At 37.7% G+C, this 25,705-nt stretch overlaps 1 protein-coding gene across 1 annotated transcript in view; it reads left to right on the top strand.

Annotated features, from left to right (window-relative positions):
- Positions 1-4,475: 4,475 nt before the first annotated feature.
- ARMC3 (armadillo repeat containing 3) overlaps positions 4,476-25,705 on the top strand; it is a 61,780-nt gene continuing 40,550 nt past the window's right edge. Inside the window, 5 exon segments of the mRNA XM_028506223.1 lie at positions 4,476-4,578; positions 19,115-19,168; positions 19,395-19,562; positions 21,985-22,178; positions 25,618-25,705. Of these exon segments, the coding sequence (XP_028362024.1) occupies positions 4,476-4,578; positions 19,115-19,168; positions 19,395-19,562; positions 21,985-22,178; positions 25,618-25,705 (607 nt within the window).

Below are 25,705 nucleotides of genomic sequence, written 5' to 3'. Positions count from 1 at the left end.
GGCTGTGTGCTTCACAGGATAACCATTTAATACCCACTCATAGAGGTGAGGAGAGGTTAGATCAATACAGGACCCTTAGGACAGTGCCTGGCACCAGTTAAGAACTCAGTGCTGTCATCATTAATGACATAGTTAAGGCTCTGTCCATCATTCTGCAGAACTGTAGAAGGAGGCAGGTGATCCACTGAAATTCCTGGAGGCCTAGTGTATAACTGTCATGATTCATGGTCAGGTCTCTGAGTTTATGAGCATGGCAATTTTATTCTCTCAGTATTTCAGAGGCAATTGAGCTTCAGTGGATAAATCACAGTATCTAACCTCACAAAAGGCTATTACCTGGCTCTGGAATATCAATGATTAAGTATCAACTGAACATTTATGTTAATGGGTCAGCAACTTCTCTCCCTAGTTAAGTGCTTGTGGGAATCTAAGCCCGGTGAGTATTGAATCAGAGCAACACACAATAGTAGAACCTCCTCCCTCACCTGGGCAACCAAACCCAGTTCTTTAGAAGACTGGGATGTCTCCTGGGGCTTGTTTATCCAGAACCTTCTTCATCAGCCTCACAACTCAACCTTTAACTCTTTGTCAGAGACTGCCAAAAATGCCACAGACTTTTTCTAGAAAGGAAGCATCATAGGGACTTATTTTCCAATCTTTCTCCTTCATCACAGATAATCCACCATGGATAAGACATATACTAAATCCCTGGCTGGTGTGGCTCAGTGGATTGAGCTCTGGCCTGTGAACCAAAGGGTTGCTGCTTTGATTCCCAGTTGGGGCACATGCCTGGGTTGCAGGCCAGGTCCCCTTGGGGAGTGTGTCAGGCAATCACATTGGTGTTTCTCTCCCTCTCTTTCTCCCACCCCTCCCCTCTGTCTAAAAAGAAATATTTTAGCATATTTTAACTGCTATGTAGTCTCTACTAAAAGTTCTTACTAGAGTGGTACAGTCTACTTCCTTCTGTATCTGTTTCTCTTTTCCTGTGTAATTGGTTCCTTATGATCTGAGACCAGTGATGTGGTCCATACCTTCCAATAAAAATTTAAAAAAGCCTTTTATTTGGACTTACCAGCACTGTAAAAATCATTTAGCCGTCATGATTTATGTACTTGTCACTCTGTTCAACTTTGTATCTTTGTGTTCTTTAGACTTGTGCTAATGCAGCAACTAGCCACATGTGATTGTTTAAATTTAAATTTATAATAACTAAACTTATGTTAATTAAAATTAATTGAAAAATAAAAAAATCATTTCCTTTGTCACATTAGTTACACTTCAAGTGCTCAGGTGTCACCTGTGGCTGTGACTGCCGCTGGAGAACGCAGACTCAGCATTTCCACCACTGGAGCTCTGTCGGACAGCGCTGTTCTAGACAACGTTGTTTTCCCACAGACATATAAAAGCGTCCCTGTAAGCCTATGGCCTCTCTGATTGACTGAGCTTGAAGTTCACAACTTAACCAAAATGGTTGCCCTTTCTCCTTTTCTCTTTGTAAATAATTTTGGTTCATCATTTATTTTGCTCAGAGCGTGAAATTATAATTTCACAGCCAGCTTGTTGGTAACTGATTGTTTCTCACAGGAAAGCAGATGGGATATGTAATTACAATGCAGTATTATTTATTTAGTTGTGTTAGACCTATCATTTTATTCTCAGTGCCTTTTTAAATAAAAAATTATTATGATGCTGTAGGCTCTGCAGGAGAAACAAATGTCATGCCAAGCTTCCCTCTCTGCCAGACATTGGTGTTCCTCCTCCTTCAACAGCTCTTCAGTGCAAACACTTGCAGTCCAGTCTTCGCTTCGAGCTTCTCAGACACCAGATTACCTTTTCCTTAACAAGGATGGAAAAATACTGAAGTGTTTTCTAAACCCTTAAAAAAGGATGAAAAGTACATACTATTGTTGCCGTTTAAGTGTATTTTCATGTACTCTACTGCTTTGAGAATTGTAGTCATTCTGTGGAGGTCATGACATATCCATGTTTCAACATAGAAGATTTATTCACATCCTTCTAAAATCAGCTATAAACGTATTGAAATGTCAGTGGACTCTGAAGTGAGAGTTCTAAAATGGAAGGGAAATTTGTTGTGAATGGGGATTGATGGAGAAGGTAATCTGCCAGAATGCTAGGGAAACTATCCTAAGCAGTAAAGCTGATCCAAGGCTGTGATTCTCAGGGGTTTGACACAGGGGCAAGGGGCTTTACGAGGGTAGGATGGGAACTATGGACCCTCTCCCCACAAATATGCATGCAAAAAGTTTTGCATCCAATTTCAGTGGGAGAATGTATTCCTAGAGCAGCCCATTGATGGTTCAGTGAATCTTGAGAAACTTCTCTCCTTACACCAACAGACAACACACAGCTAAGGCACTTTAGGTCAGAATCATAAAAAAGAAGTTTCCAGAGGCACTTTATGGATGTTTGTTGAGTTTCCATGCCCAAGATTTATTCTAGGTATTGGAGAAAGAGAAAAGCATAGTTCTTTGCCTGAAAAAATTCATTCATTTGTTGGACCAATATTGTTCTACATCTTGGGCATATACGTGAGAACAAAATGAAGTTCAGGCCTCAGGGCAGCACCCATTCTAGTTGGGGAAACAATCAATTAACAAATAATAATATAATTCAGGTAGTGATAAGATCCATCCAGAAAAAGTAGGAGGCAGGATGGAGAGTAATAGGATCTGCATTGCTATCCAAAGGATCTACTTTAGGGCAAGCCTTCCCAGGAGGGTCACATTTGAGAAAGACTTAAATGGAATGCAGAAATCTGCTATACCAATATCTGGCTGACAGTGTCCCGGTGGAGAGCAATAACTAAAGTTTGATTTCATGTGTTTGAGGAAGGCCAAGGAGGTTGGTGTGCCTGGTGACTAGTAAGCAAGGAATTGGGAGCTGTGTCACCAAGGTGGTGGGGTGGTAGGGTTATATAGGACCTTTTAGGCTATGTTATGGAGGTTGGATTTTTTCCCCTAATGTGCAAAAAGGGGTATCCACTGGAAGGTTACAAGTAGAAGAGTAGCAATAACTAAGTTATATTTAAAACAAAAAAATAGATTCTACTTATGAGCCAAATCATATGGTACTTGTGTTTTCTCTGACTGGCTTAATTCATTTAGCATAATGTTTTCAGGTCCATCCATGCTGTCTCAAAGGGTAAAATTTTCTTTTTTATGGCCAAGTAGTATTCCATTGTGTAAATGTCCCATAGTTGTTTTATCCACTCATCTATTGATGGACACTTGGGCTGCTTCTACATCTTAGGTATTGTAAACAATGCTGCAATGAACATAGAAGTGCACATATTCTCTAGAATTAGTGTTTCAGATTTCTTTGGGTAAATTCCAAAAAGTGGAATCACTGGGTCAAAAGGCAGTTCCATTTTTAATTTTTTGAGGTAACTCCAAACTGTTTTCCATTGTGATTACACTGATCTGCATTCCCACCAATGGTGCACAAGGGTTCCCTTTTCTCTGCATCTTCACCAACATTGTTTGTTGATTTATTGATGATAGCCATTCTGACAGGTATGTGGTGATATCTCATTGTGGTTTTCATTTGCATTTCTCTGATGATTAGTGACATGAGCATCTTTTCATATGTCTATTGGCCATCTGTATGTCGTCTTTAGAAAAGTGTCTATTCAGGTCTATTGCCCATTTTTAAATTAGATTGCTTATTTTTTTTGGTGTTAAGTTTTATAAGTTCTTTTTTTTAAAATGAACAAACTGAATAACAAGCGAAATAGAGACAGACTCATAGATATAGAGCAGGCTGACAGCCCTGAGGGTAGAGGTTGAGGCGGTGGAGGGGCTGAGCAAAAAAGAAAAACAGAAAGAACTCGTGATCATGGACAACAGTGTGGTAATTGGGGGGAGGAGGGGTCATGGGGAAATAAATGGTAATGGGAAAAAAATAAAATAAAATTACATTAAAAGAACAACAACAAAAAGACCATTCTAGCTACAATGTGAAAGAAGAGTAAAAACGGGAAGAGCAATTTAGAGGCTATTACAGACAGAAAGCTAGGACCAGGGGTAACTGTGGACAAGCTGAGAAGTGGCCAGAGTGAGGACACAGGCTGAAGGTAGATTTGATGGAATTTGCTGATGGATTATATGTGGGGTGTGAGAAAGAGAGGAGCTGACATGTTTCAAGGTTCTTGGACTGAACAACTGACTAAATTATGGTAAAACATACTGAAGTGAACATGTAAAACTAAGAGACAGTGCAGTGTGTTAAGTGCTATTTTATAGATATCCTGAGGAAAGTAGCTGTGGGAAAGAAAAGAAAGCTCAAAGACTTTTATTACCCAAACTATCATGAATAAAAAGTAATAGAGAACATAGCCAGAAATATGGAGATTTGGCTATTAAATAAACCATAATATGCTTCTATAATTTTAAACATTATTTTATTACTTTAATTCTCTAGAAATAAAATAAAACTATCAAGACGTGGTAGGCGGCATGGGGATCACTGATGATGACCTTAGTGAGAACTACTTTGGTGACTTGATGAGGGTGAAAGTCACATGTTCACCAGGAGGTTGGAGTGGGAAAATGAAGAAAAGTAAATAGTTCATAAGATTTTTGACTCTGAAAGGGATGATTGGGTAAAATGCAAAGAAAGCAAATACTAGTGTTCATTTATGGCTTGGGTTTTGTAAAATAGATTTGATGAAAAGATATAGAGACAGGGAGAGTTAGGGTTTGGCAGGAGTGTTATTAAAATAGTAGGTAATAAAACCTGAGTAGCATAAGAAATGAAACAATGAGAAAGCTGGTGACGAGAAAGTAGAGGGAGTAAATGGATGGGGATCTCAGTGGAACTGAAGGATAGCTGTGATGGGAGTAGCTGAATGATGAAACTGTATCTTTCAGCATGTGCTGGTTGGCTACCAAGAAACACTTAAAGTCTGAACATTGTGTCTGCTAAGAAGGCAGAGTTGGCTAAGAAGACAAAGTGAGTAGGCAAAGAAAAATTGGTGGGATATCAAGCATAGTAGCAGAAGACAAAGGTAAGGGATAGGTGGATGCTACTGAGTCAGAATCAAGTTGAAGAGACAGAAGAGAACTTTAAAAAGTAATGGGAACCTTTCTGCTTCTGGGCAGGATATACTAGTGGTGGGTAGCATTAGAGCATTTCCTCACTATGACAACTATGAAAAGCAGATGGATTTAAAATATCACAAAAGAGCCATAGAAAGGCAAATTAAAAAGACTGATAGTACCAAGCATTGGTAAGAATGTGGAACTCTTATTCATAGCTGGTGGGAATGTAACTTGATAAAAACGCTTTAGAAAACTGTTCAACTATAACTGTGAAAGGTAAATATATGTTTACCTTATGACTCATCAATTTTATTCCTCAGTGTATGCCCAAGAAAAATGAAGACATATATCCACAAAAAGACATGAATAAGAGATATTCATTGCAGCTATATACAATATATACATTGCAGATATACAATGGAATACCATACAGCCATAAAAAGTATGACTTAGTAAAACCCAAATATGGGTGGATCTCAAAGACAGTGTGCTGATCTACAGAAGGTGGATATGAAAGAATGAATGTTGTGTGATTCCATTTATATGAAGTTCAAGAACACGAAAAACTAAGTGCTGATTTTAAATGTCAGAATAATATTTATCTTTCTGGGAGGGTTTTGGGGAAGGAATGTGAGGAAATATTCAGGGGTGATAGAAATGTTCTGTATCTTGGTCAGAGAGGAATTGTATTCTGAAAGATCCAGGTGAGGAAATATCAGCCAATATTTTTTAAAGAGTAGATTTTGCTTTTTAACCCAATCTGAAAGATTTTTAAAATATATTTTATTGATTATGCTGTTATAGTTGTCCCATTTTTTCTCCCTTTATTCCCCTTTGCTCTGTACCCTCTCCCACCAGCATTCCCCCACCTTAGTCCATGTCCATGGGTCATACATATAAGTTCTTTGGCTCCTCCATTTCCCATACTATCCTTAACCTCCCCCTGTCTATTTTGTAGCTTCTTATTCCCTGTACCTTTTCCTCATTCTTCCCCCTCTCCCTCCACACTGATAACCCTCCATGTGATCTCTAGTTCCGTGAATCTGTTCCTGTTCTAGTTGTTTGCTTAGTTCGTTTTTGTTTCAATTTTTGTTTTTTTTAGGTTTGATTGTTGATAGTTGTGAGTTTGTTGTCATTTTACTGTTCGTATTTTTGATAATCTTCTTATTCTTAGATAAGTCCCTTTAACATTTCATATAATAAGAGCTTGCTGAAGATGAACTCCTTTAACTTGACCTAATCTGGGAAGCATTTTATCTGCCCTTCCATTCTAAATTATAGCTTTGCTGGATGTAGTGATGTAGGTTGTAGGACCTTGGTTTTCATGACTTGAATACTTCTTTCCAGCTCCTTTTTGCCTGCAGCTTTCTTTTGAGAAATCAACTGATAGTCTTCTGGGAACTCCTTTGTAGGTAACTGTCTCCTTTTCTCTTGCTGCTTTTAAGATTATCTCCTTATCTTTAATCTTGGGTAATGTAATTATGATGTGACTTGGTGTGTGCTTTCTTGAGTCCAACTTTTTGGGGATTCTCTGAACTTCCTGGACTTCCTAGAAGTCTATTTCCTTTGCCAGATTAGGGAAGTTCTCCTTCATTGTTTTCGATTTCTAGCTCTTCCTCTTCTCCTTCTGGCATGCCTATGATTTGGACATTGGGACACTTAAAATTGTCCCAGAGGTTCCTGAGCCTTTCCTCATTTTTTGAATTCTTGTTTCTTCATTCTGTTCTGGTTGAATGTTTATTTCTTTCTACTGGTCCAATCCCTTGATTTGAGTCCTGGTTTCCTTCCCTTCACTGTTGGTTCCCTGTACATTTTCCTTTATTCCACTTTTCACAGCTTTCACTTTTCCCTCTATTTTGTGTCCATACTCAACCATTTCCGTGAACATCCTGATTACCAGTGGTTTTTGAATTGTGTATCTGATAGATTGGCTATCTCTTCATCACTTAGTTGTACTTTATCTGGTGCTTTGAATGTTTTTTCACTTGGGATATATATATACATATATATATTTTTTGTCTCAGCATGCCTGGTACATAAGGGGTGGAGCCTTAAGTATTCACCAGGGTGGGGCAACCCACTGGCTGCATTGTGGCACTAAATGTGGGGGAGATGTCTGAGAGGGAACAAGGCTACTTGCTCCACTGTCAGCTGGCTTTCAGTCATTTCCTCTGCTACTCACAAGAGCTGGTTCCTCTGCTACTTCTGGTGCTGATTCCCAGGTGAGTGGGTTTGTGTAGGTTCTAGGACCCTGTGGGTCTCTCCAGTGGACTTTCCTGTGAGGCTGGGAGTTTCTCCTGCTGCCTCAATCCCCACAGGTTTTTCCAGTCAGAGGTTTTGAGGCTTTATTTTCCCATGCTGGAGCCCTGGATTGCATGGTCTGTTTCACTCTTCAGATGTTCTTTTCGGTTTATTCACACACAAATGTGGGACCACTTGCTCTGTCAGCTGCTGCTTTGCCTGGTCCTCCAGCTACCGCTTTGCTGCAGGTCCTTTCCACCGTGGCTGCCGGTCTCTGCCCCTCCTACTGGTCTGGGTGAATGTTTCTTATTTAACTCCTTGGTTGTCAGACTTCCATACAGTTCAATTTTCTGGCATTTCTGGTTGTTTTCATTTTGAAATTTGTTGTCCTTCTTTAGGTTGTGTGTGGAGACAGAGTGTATCTACTTATGCCTTCATCTTGGCCAGAAGTGTGAATGGCCCCAATCTGACAATCTTAATAAAGTTTATTTACCCTCTTGATGTTCATTTTGATTATTGATACCTTTGATTTTATTACTATTGTTTTACAATAAGTTTTTTGTTTTTCTTTTGTTTTTTGTTTTTTGCTATATTTTATGGTGTATTTTTTTGTATTTTTTTATCTGAGTTGAGCAACTTTTTGTTAACCCTTTGTTTTGTAATTTGGAACTTCTACTACTCATCTGAAGCCTTTAAATACACATATCTAAACCTACATTTTTCTATTAATATAAAAAATAAGTAATAACCAGGTAACATCCTACTCTCTTTGCCAAAAATTACCTTTACCTGAGTTTCGTTGAACAAACCTAGAACCTAGCTTTTTTTTTTCTTATAATGTGTTATTATTACTTCAGGAATCCTTTTTTAAGAATTACATTATGATTCACAACATCAGTATCATTCAGTTTAACTACAATATATATTTTACTGCATCAGTCTACCCCTATTGTTTTTATCTTTTGTCCCCCCAGTTCTGGCTAGACTATTTGCTAAGTAACTTGAGCATACAGTTGATACACCTATTGAGTCTGTGAATATAATCTCTAGTGTCACAATTCTTTTCCCTCTGAAAATTGTTGATTATCCTTAATAGAAAGTTGGTTGAAGGAAGGGTTTAGGTAATTTGCTGAGACTTCATCGTTCCTTATTATTCAATTTTATTTCTGCTTTCTAGTGTATATTTTCTATTTAGTCAAGCTCTTATTTTATCACCATAAATACATTCATTCCTATTTTAAACCTTTCCAGTATTGTTTTCCCTGTTAAATATCCTTTCTCCTTATCTCAACCTGCTCTATTTTATCCATTTTTCAAATCATATCTAAAATTCTACCACCTCCATGGACCCCAGTTCATATTAATTCCCCTTGCTCATCACAACATTTATTATCTCTGCCATATGTTTTTGTAATTCGTAGAATTCTAGAATTTTATATCTGGAAGAGATCTAAGAGACGTAACCCAACTCCCTAACTTTTCAGATTAAAAAAGGGGTAGTCAGTAAGCCACATTTGTAACCCAGATGACCCCAAGTCTTCTGGCATTCGGGGCTACCCTTTAACACCTAGATAAAATAGTTCTCACGCCTCAATCCCCCAATACTTCCAGAAGTTCTCCCTTAAAAGTTCTCATGTTCTGCTGATCAGTTGCAGGCAGCGTTCTAGCTATCGCTCTGGGCTCTGCTGGAAGCTGTAGTTTTCCTCACTGGACATGTCACTGGAAACCTACAAGTGCCTCCAGCATGGTGTGTAGGGCAGACTTTGACTGAGGATTTGTCTCTCCAAAAAGAGTCTAAGAGACTTGAGAATGAACAACGTGACTTATGTAATTCCTATAGATTCCAGTATAAAGTTAGATGTACACGAACAACAGCTTTAATTTGGATGTTAGGTAATGCTTCCCTAAAATCCAACAGCTATTTCCCCTCCAGGAGAAATTTTTATCCCAGCCATGTCCTTTCAGGTCATTGCTTACTGCCGTCTTCTCTGTCTTCTTCACTCTTCCAGCCTCACACAATTATGCTTCCTTCTTCAGAGTGATCTGTCTCTCCATCCTCTACCTATAACCGAGCACCAATTTTTGTTGTATCCCAGAACACAATAAGCTGCCCATTTAGAAAGAGCCAACACAAAGAACCAGCTAACGCTTTGAAATTCAATTTTTTTTCTTTAACTCAAACAGAACTCCCTCCTCCACCAGTCTCTGGAAATGGAAGAAAATAGTGTAATAATTTACTTTCTCCTTGATAGAGAGAGTCTGCAGGTGTCATGAGTGTGTTACTGTTCATCTCAGCTGCATTCGAGTTCTCAAGGTCTCAAATCAGGGGGCAAGTCTCCTTAGAGTCTTATTTTCTTCTTTTTCTTTTTAAATCTTTACTGATTTAAAAAAATCTTCACCCAAGGATATGTTTATTGATTTTAAAGAGAGGGGGAAGGGGAAAGAGAGAAACATTAATCAGTTACCTTCTGTACACACCCTGACTGTGGATCGAACCTGAAACCTAGGTATGTGTCCAGACTGGGGATCGAACCCACAACATTTTGGTGTATGGGATGATGCTCCAAACAACTGAGCCACCAGACCAGGGCCTTATACTTGTCTTCATACTGTATTACCATTTCATCTGTTCCAGATTTTATTCAATTTTACATTTTTATATGTTGTTTTCTATTACTTTAAATTGTTTTACATACATAATTGCTGTTTTCCCAGAAAGAATGTAGTGGTCAGAAAGCAAGTACTGAGTATTGAGACTGTCAGAGCATCCAATAGGATTCTTGTGTATTGATTAAGAATTATACTGACATATGTCATCCAGTGCGTATCTATTATGTGCCAGACAATGTGCTCAGTGCTTTACATACATGATCTCTAATTCTCTCCTTAATCCTTTGAGAAGGGCATTATTATACCCATTACAGAAAAGGAGACTGAAACTGTGGTGGCTTAAGTAACTTGCCTGATTCCACCTGGCTAAATTGAGAGACCAAATCTGTCAGATCCCAAAATGCTTTGCCCTTTCCACTCCAGAGCTGTGGTGGTGATAGCTATCTCTGTATTAGAAATGTTTTTTTAAATAAAACTTTACAATGCACTTAATTGGCAGTGACCATGTCCTTTTGGAAGATTCTGTTATTTTTGAAGTCTTAATACACCATTCATTTTTTATGTGCTTTTAAAGCTCAAAAGTGAACTTGATATTTTTCTCTCTGTATCTCAGTTTTCTCCATTAACAACTGAAAGCAAAAATGTAGCAACTGTGTTATTAATGCTTAATTCTCCAGAAGAAGAAATATAGGCCAAAGCATGTGAAGCCATTTATAAATTCTCTTTAAAAGGTTTGAATTTCTAAGTTTATCTTTCTATTTCATTAGTTACTTAAAATATTTACTATGTAAGGGACACTTCTCTCCCCAGCCTTTTTATTCATCCCGTCTTTAACTTACTTTCAGTCAGATGAATTCTTTCAGACAACCAGATATCATTTAATGCATTACCTGAAGATAGTATCTCTCCCTAAGTACCTAACTTAATTTGAAGGAGTAATTTTGTCACTAGGTAGAAGAGTCATTTTGAAGATTTTATTGTAGTTTAAAAAATTGTAAATGATACAGGAGCTGAAAGAGCTCCCAGTCATCAAAACCAAAACAATTACAGCAACAAAATATAGTAGTGTTGGATTATAACCCAAAGTAGAAAATTATATCCATGAGCCTATACTTAAATAAATAAATAAGTAAATAAATGGGAGAGGAAAGACAGATTTCCCATGCAGAATTCCTAATAACTTATGTAGATACTCTGCCCTCCAGAAGGCAAAGTATAACTGTTTTAGGTGTGGGCTGTGCACAGTGACTTATTTCCAAAGAGTACAAAATGGAAACAGGGAAAAATAAATAAGTTTGTAGTGGAGAAACCTGACAGAACCACTTCAGACAGGTGGTCAAAATCAATCAACAGTGCTAAGCCATGTTGGTAATCTTGTAATTAAGTCAATGGCTTTGATACAATATAAGGAAAATGGCATGTCTGTGTTATTCCCACATTGCCAAACTTGTAACACCTGTCTAATTATGATTTAAAAAATCAAATTTCCATTCAGGGACATTTGCCCCAACCAGTGCCCCTCAACACGGGCACAGCCACCAAAATAAGGCAAGTCTGGGAAATTCCCACAGCCGAGCGGGGCTGAGGGCAGTGATGACAGGAAGTCCTGAGGGACCTTGTACTGGGACCTGGAGCAGGAAGAGAACATTAGGCTCAAATTAGGGATTTTGGATGAACTATTGATTTTAATTAATAAGAACATATCAACAATGGCTCATTAACCATAACAAATTACCTACTAAAGGAAAATATTTTAACAGGGGAAACTTGGTGTGAATTATGTGGAAACTCCTTATACTATCTTTGTACTAAAACTGTTGTAAAAAGCAAAGTTTGTTAAAACATGGTAAATGTTACTAATTAGATTCCATTGATTTATTCATAGAAGATTTACAAACATAAAAGATGGTTCATTTGGTTCATTCCAAATGGTGATAAAATTAGATTTTTATTATACTGCATAACATTTTAATTGGGACTATTTGAAGAGTTTAGCATAACTTGGTATTTTTAACAAGACCTTTTAAACTAAGGAGCAATTTGATTTTAAAGAAATGATAATACAACATTGGTTGGGATTTGTATGAGAGAACAACAAAATATTTGGTTAGCAAATGGTGAAATACTCTGTGTCACTCTTGTCATCATTGGGAATCTGGGCAAAAATCAGAGTGGTTCTGGAAGGTATAGTTCATGAGTAGATTATGTAGAATTCTGGGTCAATGTCAGGGAGACATTGGATTATGCATCTGTAGTAGCATAAGTCTCATTCAGGTTTACAGAGCTGTCATAAGTCATCTCGCTATCTTATGTATGTAATTATATATCACCTTTCACATGACATGCAATAAATAAATAAGTAGACATGTATTTTATGTTTAATCAATACAAAAGTTATTATAAGTCAGGTGTTCTATACTAGCACTATTTTCTGAAATAATTTTTTAAGATAAATGACGGGACTGCTTTCTGGCCAAGATGGAGTAAGGGGCCAGATTTGCCACCCCACCCCAACTGAAACAGCAAATAAAATAGACAAAATATATGAAATAGCAGTTGGCAAAACACTACTAGACAATGAAGGACAGTGACCATTGAAAGGCAGGAAACAAAGGAAATAAGCCCTTGACTTCCCGAGCTTCTTGATTTCAGGGAGTTTCCGGACCGCAGCACAAGTAGGGGCAGCTTGCGCGGAGCCTACTGGACTCTGTGAATTGCGAAGGCAGAACTGAGAGTCCAAGGGGACAAGACAGCAAGAGTTTCCAGGTTAGAGTAGTAGAGAGGAAAGAGTTGCACTGAGAGAGAACTTGAGATCTGCAAAGGGTCCCACTCAAGTATTCGCCTTCCCTGCATACTGATCAGCATGTGTGTGAGGGAAGCACTTGAAGTCAGACAAAGTCCCCGACAGGATGAGTGGCAATAGTGCCTGGGGCTCACATGGGGCCGGAAGTAGTGCTTGTTCTCCCAGCCAGACTGAAAAACCTGAAGATGTTTGGACCTTTGAGCAGAATACACAGGGGTCTTGCCTCAGTAGTTAGAAATAATTAGCCCTAGATTGAGCACTGTTCTGAAAGATCTGAAAGGATCAAATTTTTTCCAGATAACTGTGTCCCAGAACAAATTTCTAAAATACAAAAATATCCATTACCTAGGTAGGTAAAATACACAATCTCTGGTGTTCAATAAGAAAATTAACAGGCATCAAAAAGAAACAGGAGAAAACCCCATAATGAGAATATAAATCAAATAAATCAAAAGTGACTGCATATATGTGTGACTGAAGTATCTGAAAAAGGCAAAGGACATAAAAAGTATTTTAAAATATAATGGCCAGAAATACCCACAATTTGATGAAAACTCCAAGCCCACAGATCCAAGAATCTCATCAAAACTTAGCACAATGAATGTGAAGAAAACTACACCAACTCACATCGCAATCAAATTGCTTGAAACCAGTGATAAAGAGAAAATCTTAAAAGCAGCCAGAAAACAGCCCCGGCTAGTGTGGCTCCATTGGCTGGAGCACTGTCCCATGAACTTCAGGGCTGCAGATTTTGATTCTTGGTCAGGGCACATTTCTAGGTTGCGGGTTAAGCCCTGGTTGGGGTGCATATGGGGGGCAGCTGATCGATGTTTCTCTCCCACGTTGATGTTTCTCTCTATCTCCCTTACTTTCCTTCTTTCTAAAATCAATGAGCATGTCCTTGGGTGAGGATAAAAAACCAGCCAGAAAACAAATGTTACATTCAGAGGAACTAAGATAAGGATGACAGATTTATCACCACTAATGATATAGTCAAGAAATCAGTGGAGTAACATCTTTAAAGTACTAAAAGAAAAATAAAAACTTTCAACCTAGAAAAATAGAAACTCAACAAAAATATATTTCAAAAACCTGAAATAAAATCCTTTTCAGACATTCAAAAGCTGAAGCAGTTCATTGCAGGCAAGGCCACACTGCTGACTGTGGTACAGTAGGTAGTTCAGGCAAAAGCAAAATGATGGCAGATGAAATTGTGGATCTACACGAAGAATAAAGGTAGAGTACTAGAAATAGTAACATATAAAGTATTTTTCTTATTTAAATTACTTAAAAAGCAAACTGGTTATTTTAAATTTTACCCTTTGTGGCAGCATGGATGGACCTAAAGAACATTATGCTAAGTGAAATAAGCAGTAAGAGAAAGACAAATACCATATGATTTCACTCATATGTGGACTTTATTGAACAAACTGAACTAACAAGCAGAATAGAGATAAAATCATAGAGAACAGGCTAATAGCTCTGGTGGGGAGGTGGTTAGGGGTGGAAGGATCGAGAAAAAAGAAAAAGGACTCAGACACAGACAATAGTGTGATGATTGTGAGGGCAGGTGGTTAGTGGAGATGGAAGAAGGTATAAGGGAAATAAACGATAATGGAAAATACAATAAAAATAAACTATTAATAATAATAATAAAAATAAAAGTAGTTATTATCCCTAAAGGATTAGGTTCCTTGCCCAAAGTCATGCAGGTGGTTATTAGCAGAATTTAGATTAGAGCGAGAATTAGAACTGTACTCTCTGACTCATAGTTGAGTAAACTTTCTATTCACCAAGTCTTTCATGATCCTTAACATTAGTGTGCATTCTAAGTCAGGTTCTCCTTCTAAATGATATTGGGGGAGAATGCATCCCATTTGGAAAGGAGAATTATAATTTTCTTTTTATACTTATATTTCTAATTTAATGTCTAGGTCTCTATGTTTTTTCCAGCTTACTTTGTTCTTCCATTGTTCATTTTATTTTGTATTCTTATTTTCTACTATATGAGGAGTTTATAATCTGTGAAGTCCTCCAAATTGGTTGCATTTTTTTCCTGAGCAGATTTATAAATTGAATTTCATAAGTTTTTTTTTTCCATTTACAAAAGTTACTAAGATTATACAACTTTAAAAAAATATTTTATTTATTTATTTTTAGAGAGGGAAGGGAGAGAGAAAGAGAGAGAGAGAGAGAAACATCAATGTGTGATTGCTGGGGGTCATTGCCTGCAACCTAGGCATGTGCCCTGACTGGGAATTGAAACTGTGACACTTTGGTTCGCAGCCTACACTCAATCCACTGAGCTACGCCAGCCAGGGGAATTTCATAAATTTTTAAAGAAGTCTCTGGCCTCAAAATATAAAGAATTATTGTTACATTTGGGTATTAAATGAGATAACCTTCTTATACCCGCCAAACCATACTCTGTGAGCTGCTGGGCTGGCTGTGACCAGTGCGAGGAAAGAACTTGGCTGCCTTCAAGATCTCCACTGAGTGCTTGAGTCTTAGGTATGCTCGATGAACTCCTAAGAGCTTTCTTTTGATTCAATGATTTGGGTTAAAAAAAACCTCCCCCAAAACAGTTTTGGGATTAACTGAACTGACTTTCTGTTTGAACTGAGGACATGGATAAAACACATGATATCCTCAACTGCTTGTGAAGTTCCTTTTTTGTTAAGAGGGCCAACCTATTAACATCTATTGCTTCTCTTTTCACACATGCCCATAGGAACTTGGAACAAAGGATGAGCAGCTAATCACTTGATCTAAGTGAAAAGTCATGTTTACAGAATAATCTGTAAGTAAATGCATCTCTGAAACAACACAGTTAATTATCATCTTTGGTCATTCTTTTCAAAATGTATTATTATTATTATTATTATTAGAGAAAGAAGAAGGAAAGGAGAAAGAGAGGGAGTGAAGCATTGACGTGTGAGAGAAACATCAATTGGCTGCCTTTTGTACGTCCCCAACTGAGGACCTGGCCTGCAACCCAGGCATGTGCCCTGACTGGGAATCAAACTGGTGACCTTTTGGTTTACAGGCCAGTGGTCAACCCAGAGAGCCATACCAGCCAGGACATCTTTGGTCATTCTTAAAAAAAAAAAAATGTTGCTGCTTCAGAAATTTGTATCTTCATATGGTTTTCACACATTTAATAATATCACTATATTCATTTTTTTTAATCTTTATTGTTGCTCATAATATCACTACACTCATAGTGGATGAACCAACAGAATGTTCCAATGGACTTCCAGGTTCTAAAAGGATTGCTATGAGACCCATCTTTCCCTTTGGCAGTTGCAAACAAATTCTTTCTTCTTCTTCTCCTTCTCCTCCTCCTCCTTCTTCTTTTTGTTGTTCTAGAGTGGTTGAGCTATGTGTCTATGCTAAGCCTGGGTCATTTGAGACAGGCCCTTAAATTACTTTGTTAAACATTTTTATCAAAATGGAGCTATTGTCTTCTTTTGCCTGCCAGTTGTATTTAGCTTTATGAAGTCATATAACAGAGACTCACTTAATAAAGTCAGTTAAAGAGAGATTTCATAGGGATCCTTGTGAGGAGAAGTAACTTTTGAAGCCAAGACTTCATTTAAGGCAATCTGAAGATCTTGCCATCTTAGGAAAAGGGTGATGTAAAAGAGTATGCAAGGTCAAGGATAAATTAGATGGTCAATGTTATACAACCAAAAATTGTAAATAAGAATGCAGTTAAAATAGATTGCATGAAGTTATTGTTGGCCAAAAAATTCATTTTTTTTTCATAAAATGGCTCTAGTAGGGCTTAGTTGTCTTGAACCTTATTTGAAACAATTTTGTTAGATTGTATTGTGACAGCTGTTATATCAGTGTGTATTTACAAAAACATCAAAACTGGTGAATTTTTGTGTAGCCATTCTAACATTGAACATGGAAGAATATATGCAACAACTTCAGAGTATTATACTTTATTATTTCAAGAAAGGTAAAGATGCAACTGAAATGCAATAAAAGATTTGCACAGTGTACAGAGAAGGTGCTGTGACTGATTGAATGTGTTAAAAGAGGTTTGCAAAGTTTGTTGGTACTACTGACATTTTGGCAAATAATTCTTTGCTGTGAGGCTGCCTTATGCATTGGGAGATATTTAGCAGCTCCCCTGGCCTGTACCCACTAGAAGCCTATAATAGGATGCTATAGCCAATGTGCTCAAAATATCCAAATCAATAAGGTTTTTGGTGAAAATGAAAAATGTGTCTTTTATTTTATGGAAAAAACTAAATGGACTTTTTGGCCAACCCATTACTCCAGGAAGTAAGGTGCTGGCAGTTGTGCAACAACCTAAAATTGAAGGTGTCACACTGTTTAGCTAGAACATATTCCTGTGACCCAACTATGAGTGATATTTTCTATTCAGCTGCCATATCTGAGGGTTCTCTGTGGGGAAGAAGGGGATAGAGATCAACATCATATTTAATGTGGTGGAAGCAGTAGCTTATCCATTATTTTTACTGAATTAACCTCAAGAAAAGAAAGGTTCTTTGAATAATCTGATGTCAAAAAGAAGAGTAGGAAGTGGATCAATGATGCCATCAATTTACAAGTGCTGCCAGTGAATCAGAATTGTCCATTGAGCCATAAGGAAATGGTTTAGTGGAGGGATCTACAAGATCTGTCATTGAACAGATTTGGGCCAAATTCATATCTAAAAGGGAATTTCATGGCACGGAGAATCCTCTAATGACAACTTTCAACTAATTCAAGCAGACCAAGGCATGGTGTCACACACAATGCCACAAGGTGAGCTCTCCCTGGGGTGGGGGAAAGATCCTCCCTGCAGAGAAGTAAGAGGAGCAGAGAGTAGGTGCACAGAGCGTCACTCTTCTTCACCTCATGGCCAGTGGTGCAGCAGAAACTTTGAAGTACACAGAAGGTTATTTTGTGTGCTAAGTGGGGAATGTACTAGGAGATCTAAAAGCCCAGAGATATTTTTCTTCCAGCATGTAAAAACAGGAGACTTTAGTGTGGCCTTCACAGAAGTCATTCCAAGCAATACACACTGGACTCACAAGAGAAGAGAATACTGAGAGACTCTTCCACAGGGTGCACATCTCTACAGTCCACTGGGGCACTTGCAAGGATCTGAGTATTGTGAAAGGCCATTATTTCTTAACCTGTGGAGGTAATGCACTTATTATAAATGAGTTTCAACTATAAAATAATGTCCTCCACCTTGGGACACAACACTTCTCAGAAGATCGATTATTCTTTTGTACTTCAAGCCAATTCACATCCATACAGCTGGCTATCATTTTGATGCTTCTGGTTTAGCCATTTTGAACAGAAACAGCTAAGCTAAAGAATGGCCATGTTCCTGAATCCCATGGGAAAAGGTGTCTAATTAAAAGCAAGAATATCCAGCAATTAATAAGGAAGAATTCATCCATCAACCATCTGCTTCAGCTGCTGCAAAGTGAAATTTTCCAAAATTCTGATAATGCTAATTTTGGCTTATGGACAAAGATAATTGACCAAGAAGAAAAATTGCAAAACTAAAGTAGAAGCTATGTTTTATTTCTCAGAAAAGTGGGGTTGAAGATGGCAAAAAGGAAGTAGGGGCATACCTGTCTACCTTTAACTAGGTTCATATAAAGAATACAAAAGTGAATTTAAAAAACCAAAGTACTTGTCTTGAAGCATTTTTGGCATATTTGATAACAAAATAAAATGAAAACAAGATGTCTTGCCCTGACTGGTGTGGCTCAGTTGGTTGGTCATTGTCCCACAAAGAGAAAGGTCATCAGTTTGATTCCCAGTCAGGGCACATTAAGTGGGTTGCAGGTTTGGTCCCTGGTAGGGGGTGTACAAGAGGCAACTGGCCTATATTTCCTTCTCACATCAATGTTTCTCTCCCTCTCTTTATCCTTCCCTTCCCCTCTCTCTACAAAAGTAAATAAATCTGAAACAACAACAAGATGTGTCAATCCAAACAAGGCTGAGGATCATTTTTATGTGTATTCTGTGTTTTCTTGAAATCAGGATATAAAAACATTGTCCCAACAAAACAGAAAAGAATTACTATTATATAATAAACAAGTGTAGGGCACAATAACTCAAATTTTTGATGTGTTCTAGGCACATTTTGTAGTTTTATACTCATTTTTTCTAGTGTTTCAGAAGGTAGTGTAATAGTTCAGTGATCACGGAGCAGGGGCTGGAGTCTGCCTGATCTCGGACCTGGTGTGGCACCTGGCCCACCGTTTGCTCGAAGTGGGGTTTTGAGCCTCAATTTCCTTATCTGTAAAATTAAATAATAACGGGACATATCTCATATGGGACTAGTAAACAGGCATGACCATTATTATTATTGTTAATAAACATTAATATTTTTTCTTCTGTTGTAGATGATGTTAAAAATTGTTAAGAGAATTAGATGCCATGAATTCTGTTATTGCTCATCTTGCTCCAGAAGGTAAATTGGCATCCTATATGTATTTTTAAAAATGGGACTGGTGTATTTTTTGCATTTCATTGCACTACTTATTGAAAATAGTTTATGGAATACCAATTGTGAATTGTCATTAAAATCTCTCCAAACAAGATGGGCTCCAACTAAGGTAGATTTGTAGAGCTTTGGTTTTCAAAACACGCCTTAAAGTAATGGTTGAATAGTTGTGTTATTTATTTTTGATATGCAGAAGAAGTAGTTATCCACGAGTTTGCTAGACTTTGCATATCTGCAGAGTACACCAGCAAAGTGCAAATACTTGAACACGGTGGGTTAAAGCCTCTCATCAGACTGCTGAGCAGCCCAGACTCTGATGTGAAGAAGAGTTCTATTGAGTGCATTTACAACTTGGTCCAGGTATGTGTTCTGACCAAAGTTGATTATAGAATTTGCTTTCCCACTAAAATAAATAAAGTACATAAATACATAAACAAACAAACAAAAATAAAAAGCTTAAAACTCACCAGCTTTGATTAATCAGTTCTTTTTGGTACTATTTAGTAGTGATCTCTAGTAGTGATCTTATCTTATAAAATAAAGGAAGCTTAGTATAAGTTTTTTTTCAGTTTTCACAGTTTATAAGTATTTGTCTTCCATGAAAGGGCATTTTAAAAATGTATTTAAATTTTAAAAGAATAGAGTAGTTTACAAATCAAAGTGGGATTATTCTAGATAAAATGTATTTCTTGTGAAACAGGAAATCTAATATTCACATTGAACTAGGGTTAACCTGGGCAATTACCTATTGATCTAACCTTGTGAGCTAAGCACATTGGATATAATATATGCCCCGGTCTGTGTACCAAGATTTTGGAACAGGCTTATGTATTGGGGAAAGCCTAGTGAGCTGAGTATGCTGAACAGAACTCATCATTCACAATTGCAACATGTGACCTCACTGTGCTGCTTTCTTTTTTGATGGAAACTGACCACCTTCTCCTCCTCAATCAGTGTTGTCTTTCCTGGTTCCCCATCGCTGCCCCACCTCCCAACCCAACATTTGCACCCTCACACCCACAGCAGGTCAGCTCCCTGACACAATGGACTGGCGTCTCTGCCTCTTTTTCTACTCAGGTTCCTGAACAATTTCCATGCACATTTGATCAACTTTAGGTCATTTGAAAATACAAAAACACCACATAAGTAGCCAGCAGTAGAGGGTGAAAGGAAGAGATGGCGAAACAAAGGTGGGACGGGGTACATTAAGAGGCAAACTATCTAGACAAACAATACAGAGAAGAGCCCGATGGACTCATACGAAAGGCAGCAAAAGCATACATTCCTGGCCTTAGCAGTCCTCACCACTTGGCTGGGCACTGACTGTTTTTACCTTTACTCCCCCGTACAAAAGTCATCCTCAAGAAGCAGCTCAGCTTTGTATCTCTTCTCTGGTTACTTAAGGCTTACCCTTATCCAATAGGCCAAAATAATCCTCCAAGCACGTTTGTGTTTTACATCCCAAAACTCTTTACAGCTCTATTTCCCTACTTTTTTTCTTAAAGAGAAGTGAAAAGACTTTACCTGCACTATTCTCCACAACAGAAGTACTAGTTGATAACAGTGCACTAATTTCCTAGGACTACAAACTAGGTGGCTTCAAACACAGGAATGTATTTGGTAACAGCTGCGGAGGCTGGAAGTCTGACATCAGGGCATCAGCAGGGCCGTGCTCCCTCTGAGACTCTGAGTAGAACCGTTCCTTGCCTCTTCTCAGCCTCTGACGGTGGCCGTCACTCCTTGGGATCACTTGGTTTGCAGCTGCAGCACAGCAATCTCTCCCTCTGTCATTTCTCTCTATTTTTATGAAGATACCAATTTTATAAGGACACCATTGAGTACCCACCCTACTCCACTGTGACCTTAATTACATCTTCAATGACCCTGTTTCCAAATAAGGTCACATTTTGAGGCACTGAGGGTTTGGACTTCAACCTACATTTTGGGAAGATATAATTCAACCCAAAACAAAGACACCTAAAATTTTTATGTCTGAAGGAAGGTGAATATTAGCAGTTGAAGGATGGATAGAGGAAAGTTAATGGAAATGGGACCTTTTCCACCTTCAATACTATTTTACATTTACCATGTTTTCATTTAAAATGTCAGATTTTGGGAGATTTCCATGACTTTTTGTCTTGTTTTCTCCATTGCTCAGTTCAACCAACCTCCCCCCCCGCCCCACCCGCAACAACTCGAACATGTGAAATTGCAGACACACACTGCAGAGCAATTTGTCTAGCCTCTAATGACCCCTTGATGTTGTAAATGTCTTAAATAAAGGTCATGTGTCTGAACTGAGCCTGATGTGCATTTCCATGCACAGGGTCTGCTAATAGCACTACGTGCATAGAAGCATTTCCTAAACAGTCCATCTGAATGAAGATAATAAGGAACTGATGCCATCAATTCATTTTATCAAAGACTATTTGAAATAGGACAGAGAATGTGAAAAGAATTTCATTATACATAGCTTTTGTTGTAACAGCATTTATAGTAATAAGAATCTGCTGTATAATAAAGAAACAATAGATACTGCAAATGTCATAGATCATGTTTATTTCTTATTATTGACAATGTCTGCATAGTTAAAATGAATATTTTGGTGTTGTCAATTGAGAGTTTGCTTACCTTTATTTGTGAGTTATTTTGGAAAGGACTCTGGAATAAAAAATTTGAAAATTATAACTTAGGGTATTCTTTGTTAGAAAATAGTTCTCCATTCTTGAGACTGCATTTTGCTTTAAAAATTGCTTATTTGGTCATTTATATTTCATGACAAAATTTTCAGTGTTGAGCTACACTTCAAGAACTGAATGCAATCTCTTCTATATTAGAGCTCTCGAAGTCAGAATACCCAGTGACTCAGTTGTTGGCTCTCAAAACCTTAGATGTTATTACAAATGACAAGGGCTCACGAGCAATGCTAAGAGACAATCAAGGAATGGACCACCTTATTAAGATCCTGGAAACTAAGGTATTTATAACATTTATTCAGCTGTCTATGGGAAAATGTATCTCTCTTAAGTGTTGTTATACAATGTGAATTGTAGAATATTTTTAAATGAAATTTTATTATATTTAAGCATGGTACTAAGTATAGAGGACTAATTTGCTTGTTGTACATAATTTATCAGCATGACTAAATCAGACTAATGATAAAGGCCATTATAAAATAATTTTTTAAATTTTCTGGAAGGTTTCTCAAAAAATTAAAAGTAGAACTACCATGTGACTCAGCAGTTCCACTTCTGAGTATTTATAGGGAACCAATCCACTTGGCATGGCAAATGTAACCCAGCCCTATCAGAAACCCAACAAGTACCATTTGGCACACAGGAGCCAAACCCATGGATTGGCTTTCCCATGGGAGAAAGCCAATTATACCTAGGTTACTTTGAGACTTGCTTTTGCTAAAACTCTCTCACCCTGAGTTGAAGCAGCAAATGTTTACTGCATATCTTTAAAGTAACTTCCTAAAGTCTGTTAATTCTCCCGAGGATGGAAGTGTAACCAGACGAATGACTCTTATTGTTCCCTTGCATTTGCAACATTTTTTCCTTGCTAATCTATAAGAAGTAATCAGTAACATCGTTTCCTTTGTTACCTGTAAAAAGTAATCATCTAAAGCAAACTTGAGCAAAATGAATGAACACCTTCTTTGATGTATGCTATTAGAAAGCAATAAAAGCTTGTCCAAGCAAGGGTTGAGGCATGCTCTCTCTCAGAGAGTGGCCGTGCTATCCCCTTTTCTCCACAGGATTTCAGTAGTCCATGTGAATTTGTTCATTGCATCCACAACACCATGGACACTGCTGGCCAGAGTCTGCATCAGGTTTTTACCTAAAGAAAATGAAAACACTAACTCAAAAAGATGTATGTATACCTATGTTAATTTTATATATACATATATAATTATATTTATATATGCTATGGAATATTATTCAGCCATAAAATAATAATGAAATATTATCTTTTGCAACAACATGATTGGACCTGGAGGGTATTATGCTGTTTAGAATAAGTCAGACAGATAAAGACAAATACATATAATCTCACTTATACTAGGACTCTATAAAAAACAACAACAAGAAAACCAAGCTCATACAGAAAACAGAATGGCAGTTGTCAGAGGTGGGAGTTGGGCAATATGGATGAAGGGGTTCAAAAGATACAAATTTCCAGTTATAAAATTAATACATCAGGGGAATGTAATATATAGCATGGTGACTATACTTAATAACACTGTATTGCATATTTGAAAGTGGCTAAGAGAATAGATCTTAAAAGATATCACAAGAAAAAAAATTTTGTAATGGTATAAGACAATGAATGTTAACTAGACTTACTGTGGGTGATACTTGTAATACACTTGAAATTAATGTAAAAATGTTACTATGTCAAATATACCTTAATTAAAATCTTCTGGTTTAGAAGATTTTAAATTATTTTTTTAAATTATTCTTTACGATCTTCATGAATTCCTGAAATGGCTGGAATTAGTCTTTTAATCTTGGTTTGCCATAGTTTTCTCTAGGGTAAATCAAGAAGAATAATGTATCCCACATTATGGAGGGTAATCTTGCTTTACTCAGTCTACTGATTTAAATATTAATTTCACCTAGATAATTAAATTTTTTAGATCTAAAATAATGTTTGGTCAAACAGCTGTATACTGTGGCCTTGCCAAGTTAAAACACAAATTAACCCTCACAGGTGCGCTCCTGCCGGTTTGGCACCAACACACATCTCCTTAAATCGTACTTCATCTCCAAACAGACAATAGCAGGGTCTGCTGCTGCCTAATATGATATGGACATCCTGTGTACAAATGAAAATGTGCGGGCCTTTCCCCAGGATAGGGTACAAAGTCCTTGGATGATTAGTCTTCTCCTTGATATCCTCTAACTTAAATAAAATACTATGATGTAAAATTAACAATACTTAAATACTATCTCATAAAGTCATACCTCTTATGTTATGTAAGGGAATAAGAAAAGGAAGAAATTAAAGATATTGCATATACACACATATACATAACAAAATAAGAAATATTCATGACAACTACAGCCTCTTTTCTACAACTGGTCATGTGGTCATAGTTGGTATTGCAAACTACCTTCTTCCAATACTCCTCCTATATTCCCTTTGCCCTCAGCGAGTACCTCAGCTCATCTTAGTTCTTTGCCTGGTGTAGTGACCCACATGTCATTCCTGAAGGGTCTGGCCATTAGTAGTCTGCCTGGATTGGGTTACTGTAGCTTTCCATCTACTTTCATCACAAGGCATGATAGTACTAGGAGACACCCTAAGGGATCTCCTGTTTTCTAGATAAACTCTTTCTTACCTCTACTGTGCAGTAGCAGTTCAACTCCCCTTGGTGGTAGGAATCAATCACCCAGCCAGCACAGAAACTCCCTTTGTCTGTTGATTTGGAGGCATAAGGAGCCCAAAGTGGCCAGGTGATAATCTTTTATTTCCATGTCTCCTGGTAGAAGCATTTTTCTCTTTAGAACTAAGACTTCTAGATCACCAGAGTATAAGGTCACTGAGACAGGAAGCAAAATTGTGTTAGTGTGTCACTAGAAAAAATAATAAGGTGGTGTCACTCCCGTTTCCACTCCTTGATTCCTGGACCCATGAACCTTGGCTGTTGGAGAAACAGTGTCATATATTAGACACTGATTCAGAACCTATATAGCCTCCTGGAGAAGCTGGCCCCGGACCTACAAGATATTGCCACCTAGTTGGTCCTATAACTGAATCGTAAAAAGGCCATTCTATCAAGCCAACTGCTTTAGGATGATGGGGGCCAGGGTAAGGCCAGTGAACTCCATGAGTATGGGCCCACTGCCACACTTCTTTTGCTGTGAAGTAAACTTGACCAGAAGCAATGCTGTGTGGAATACCATGATGGTAGCATATCCTTCCTGCATTTCTCTCACTTTAAGGATCCCCACCTTAAATTTCAAGGCTGCAGTTTTCCACTGTTATGGGGATTTGGGAGATTCCACAGGCAAGAAAGCCACACACTCACAATAATTCCCTCTACCAGTGGAGATTTTAAGGAAATTATACTTTCTTCTGTCTGCTTTTTCCAAAAACATTTTCTTCAGATTTTAAAATTGTTGTCCATGGGAAGTTGTATAAGCACCTTCACTTGCATACCATTGCTGGAAGTTTTCAGTAATTATTTTTATCTGTAAAACACTTTGGACTAGGGGAAATGAGAAAAGATGGGGCAAATGGTTAGGGAGAGTGATGTTATGTTAATAAACAGAACTGTTTCCTTGGGCCTCTGTCCCAACAAAATGGGTTGCATTATCTGCTGAATGACCTTAGTCTATGTGTAAATTTGGAATGTATAAATTTCTTTTAGTACAACTTTCTAAAGCCGTGTTTCCTTTTATTATTAGGAATTGAATGACCTTCATACAGAAGCACTCTCAGTGACAGCCAATTGCCTTATGGATATGGATACTATGGTGCTGATTCAACAGATAG

Source organism: Phyllostomus discolor, chromosome 1, assembly GCF_004126475.2.
Source record: "Phyllostomus discolor isolate MPI-MPIP mPhyDis1 chromosome 1, mPhyDis1.pri.v3, whole genome shotgun sequence".
NCBI lineage: Eukaryota > Metazoa > Chordata > Mammalia > Chiroptera > Phyllostomidae > Phyllostomus > Phyllostomus discolor.
Note: the sequence above shows the minus strand (reverse complement) of the source record. Positions and strands in the feature narration are given on the sequence as shown.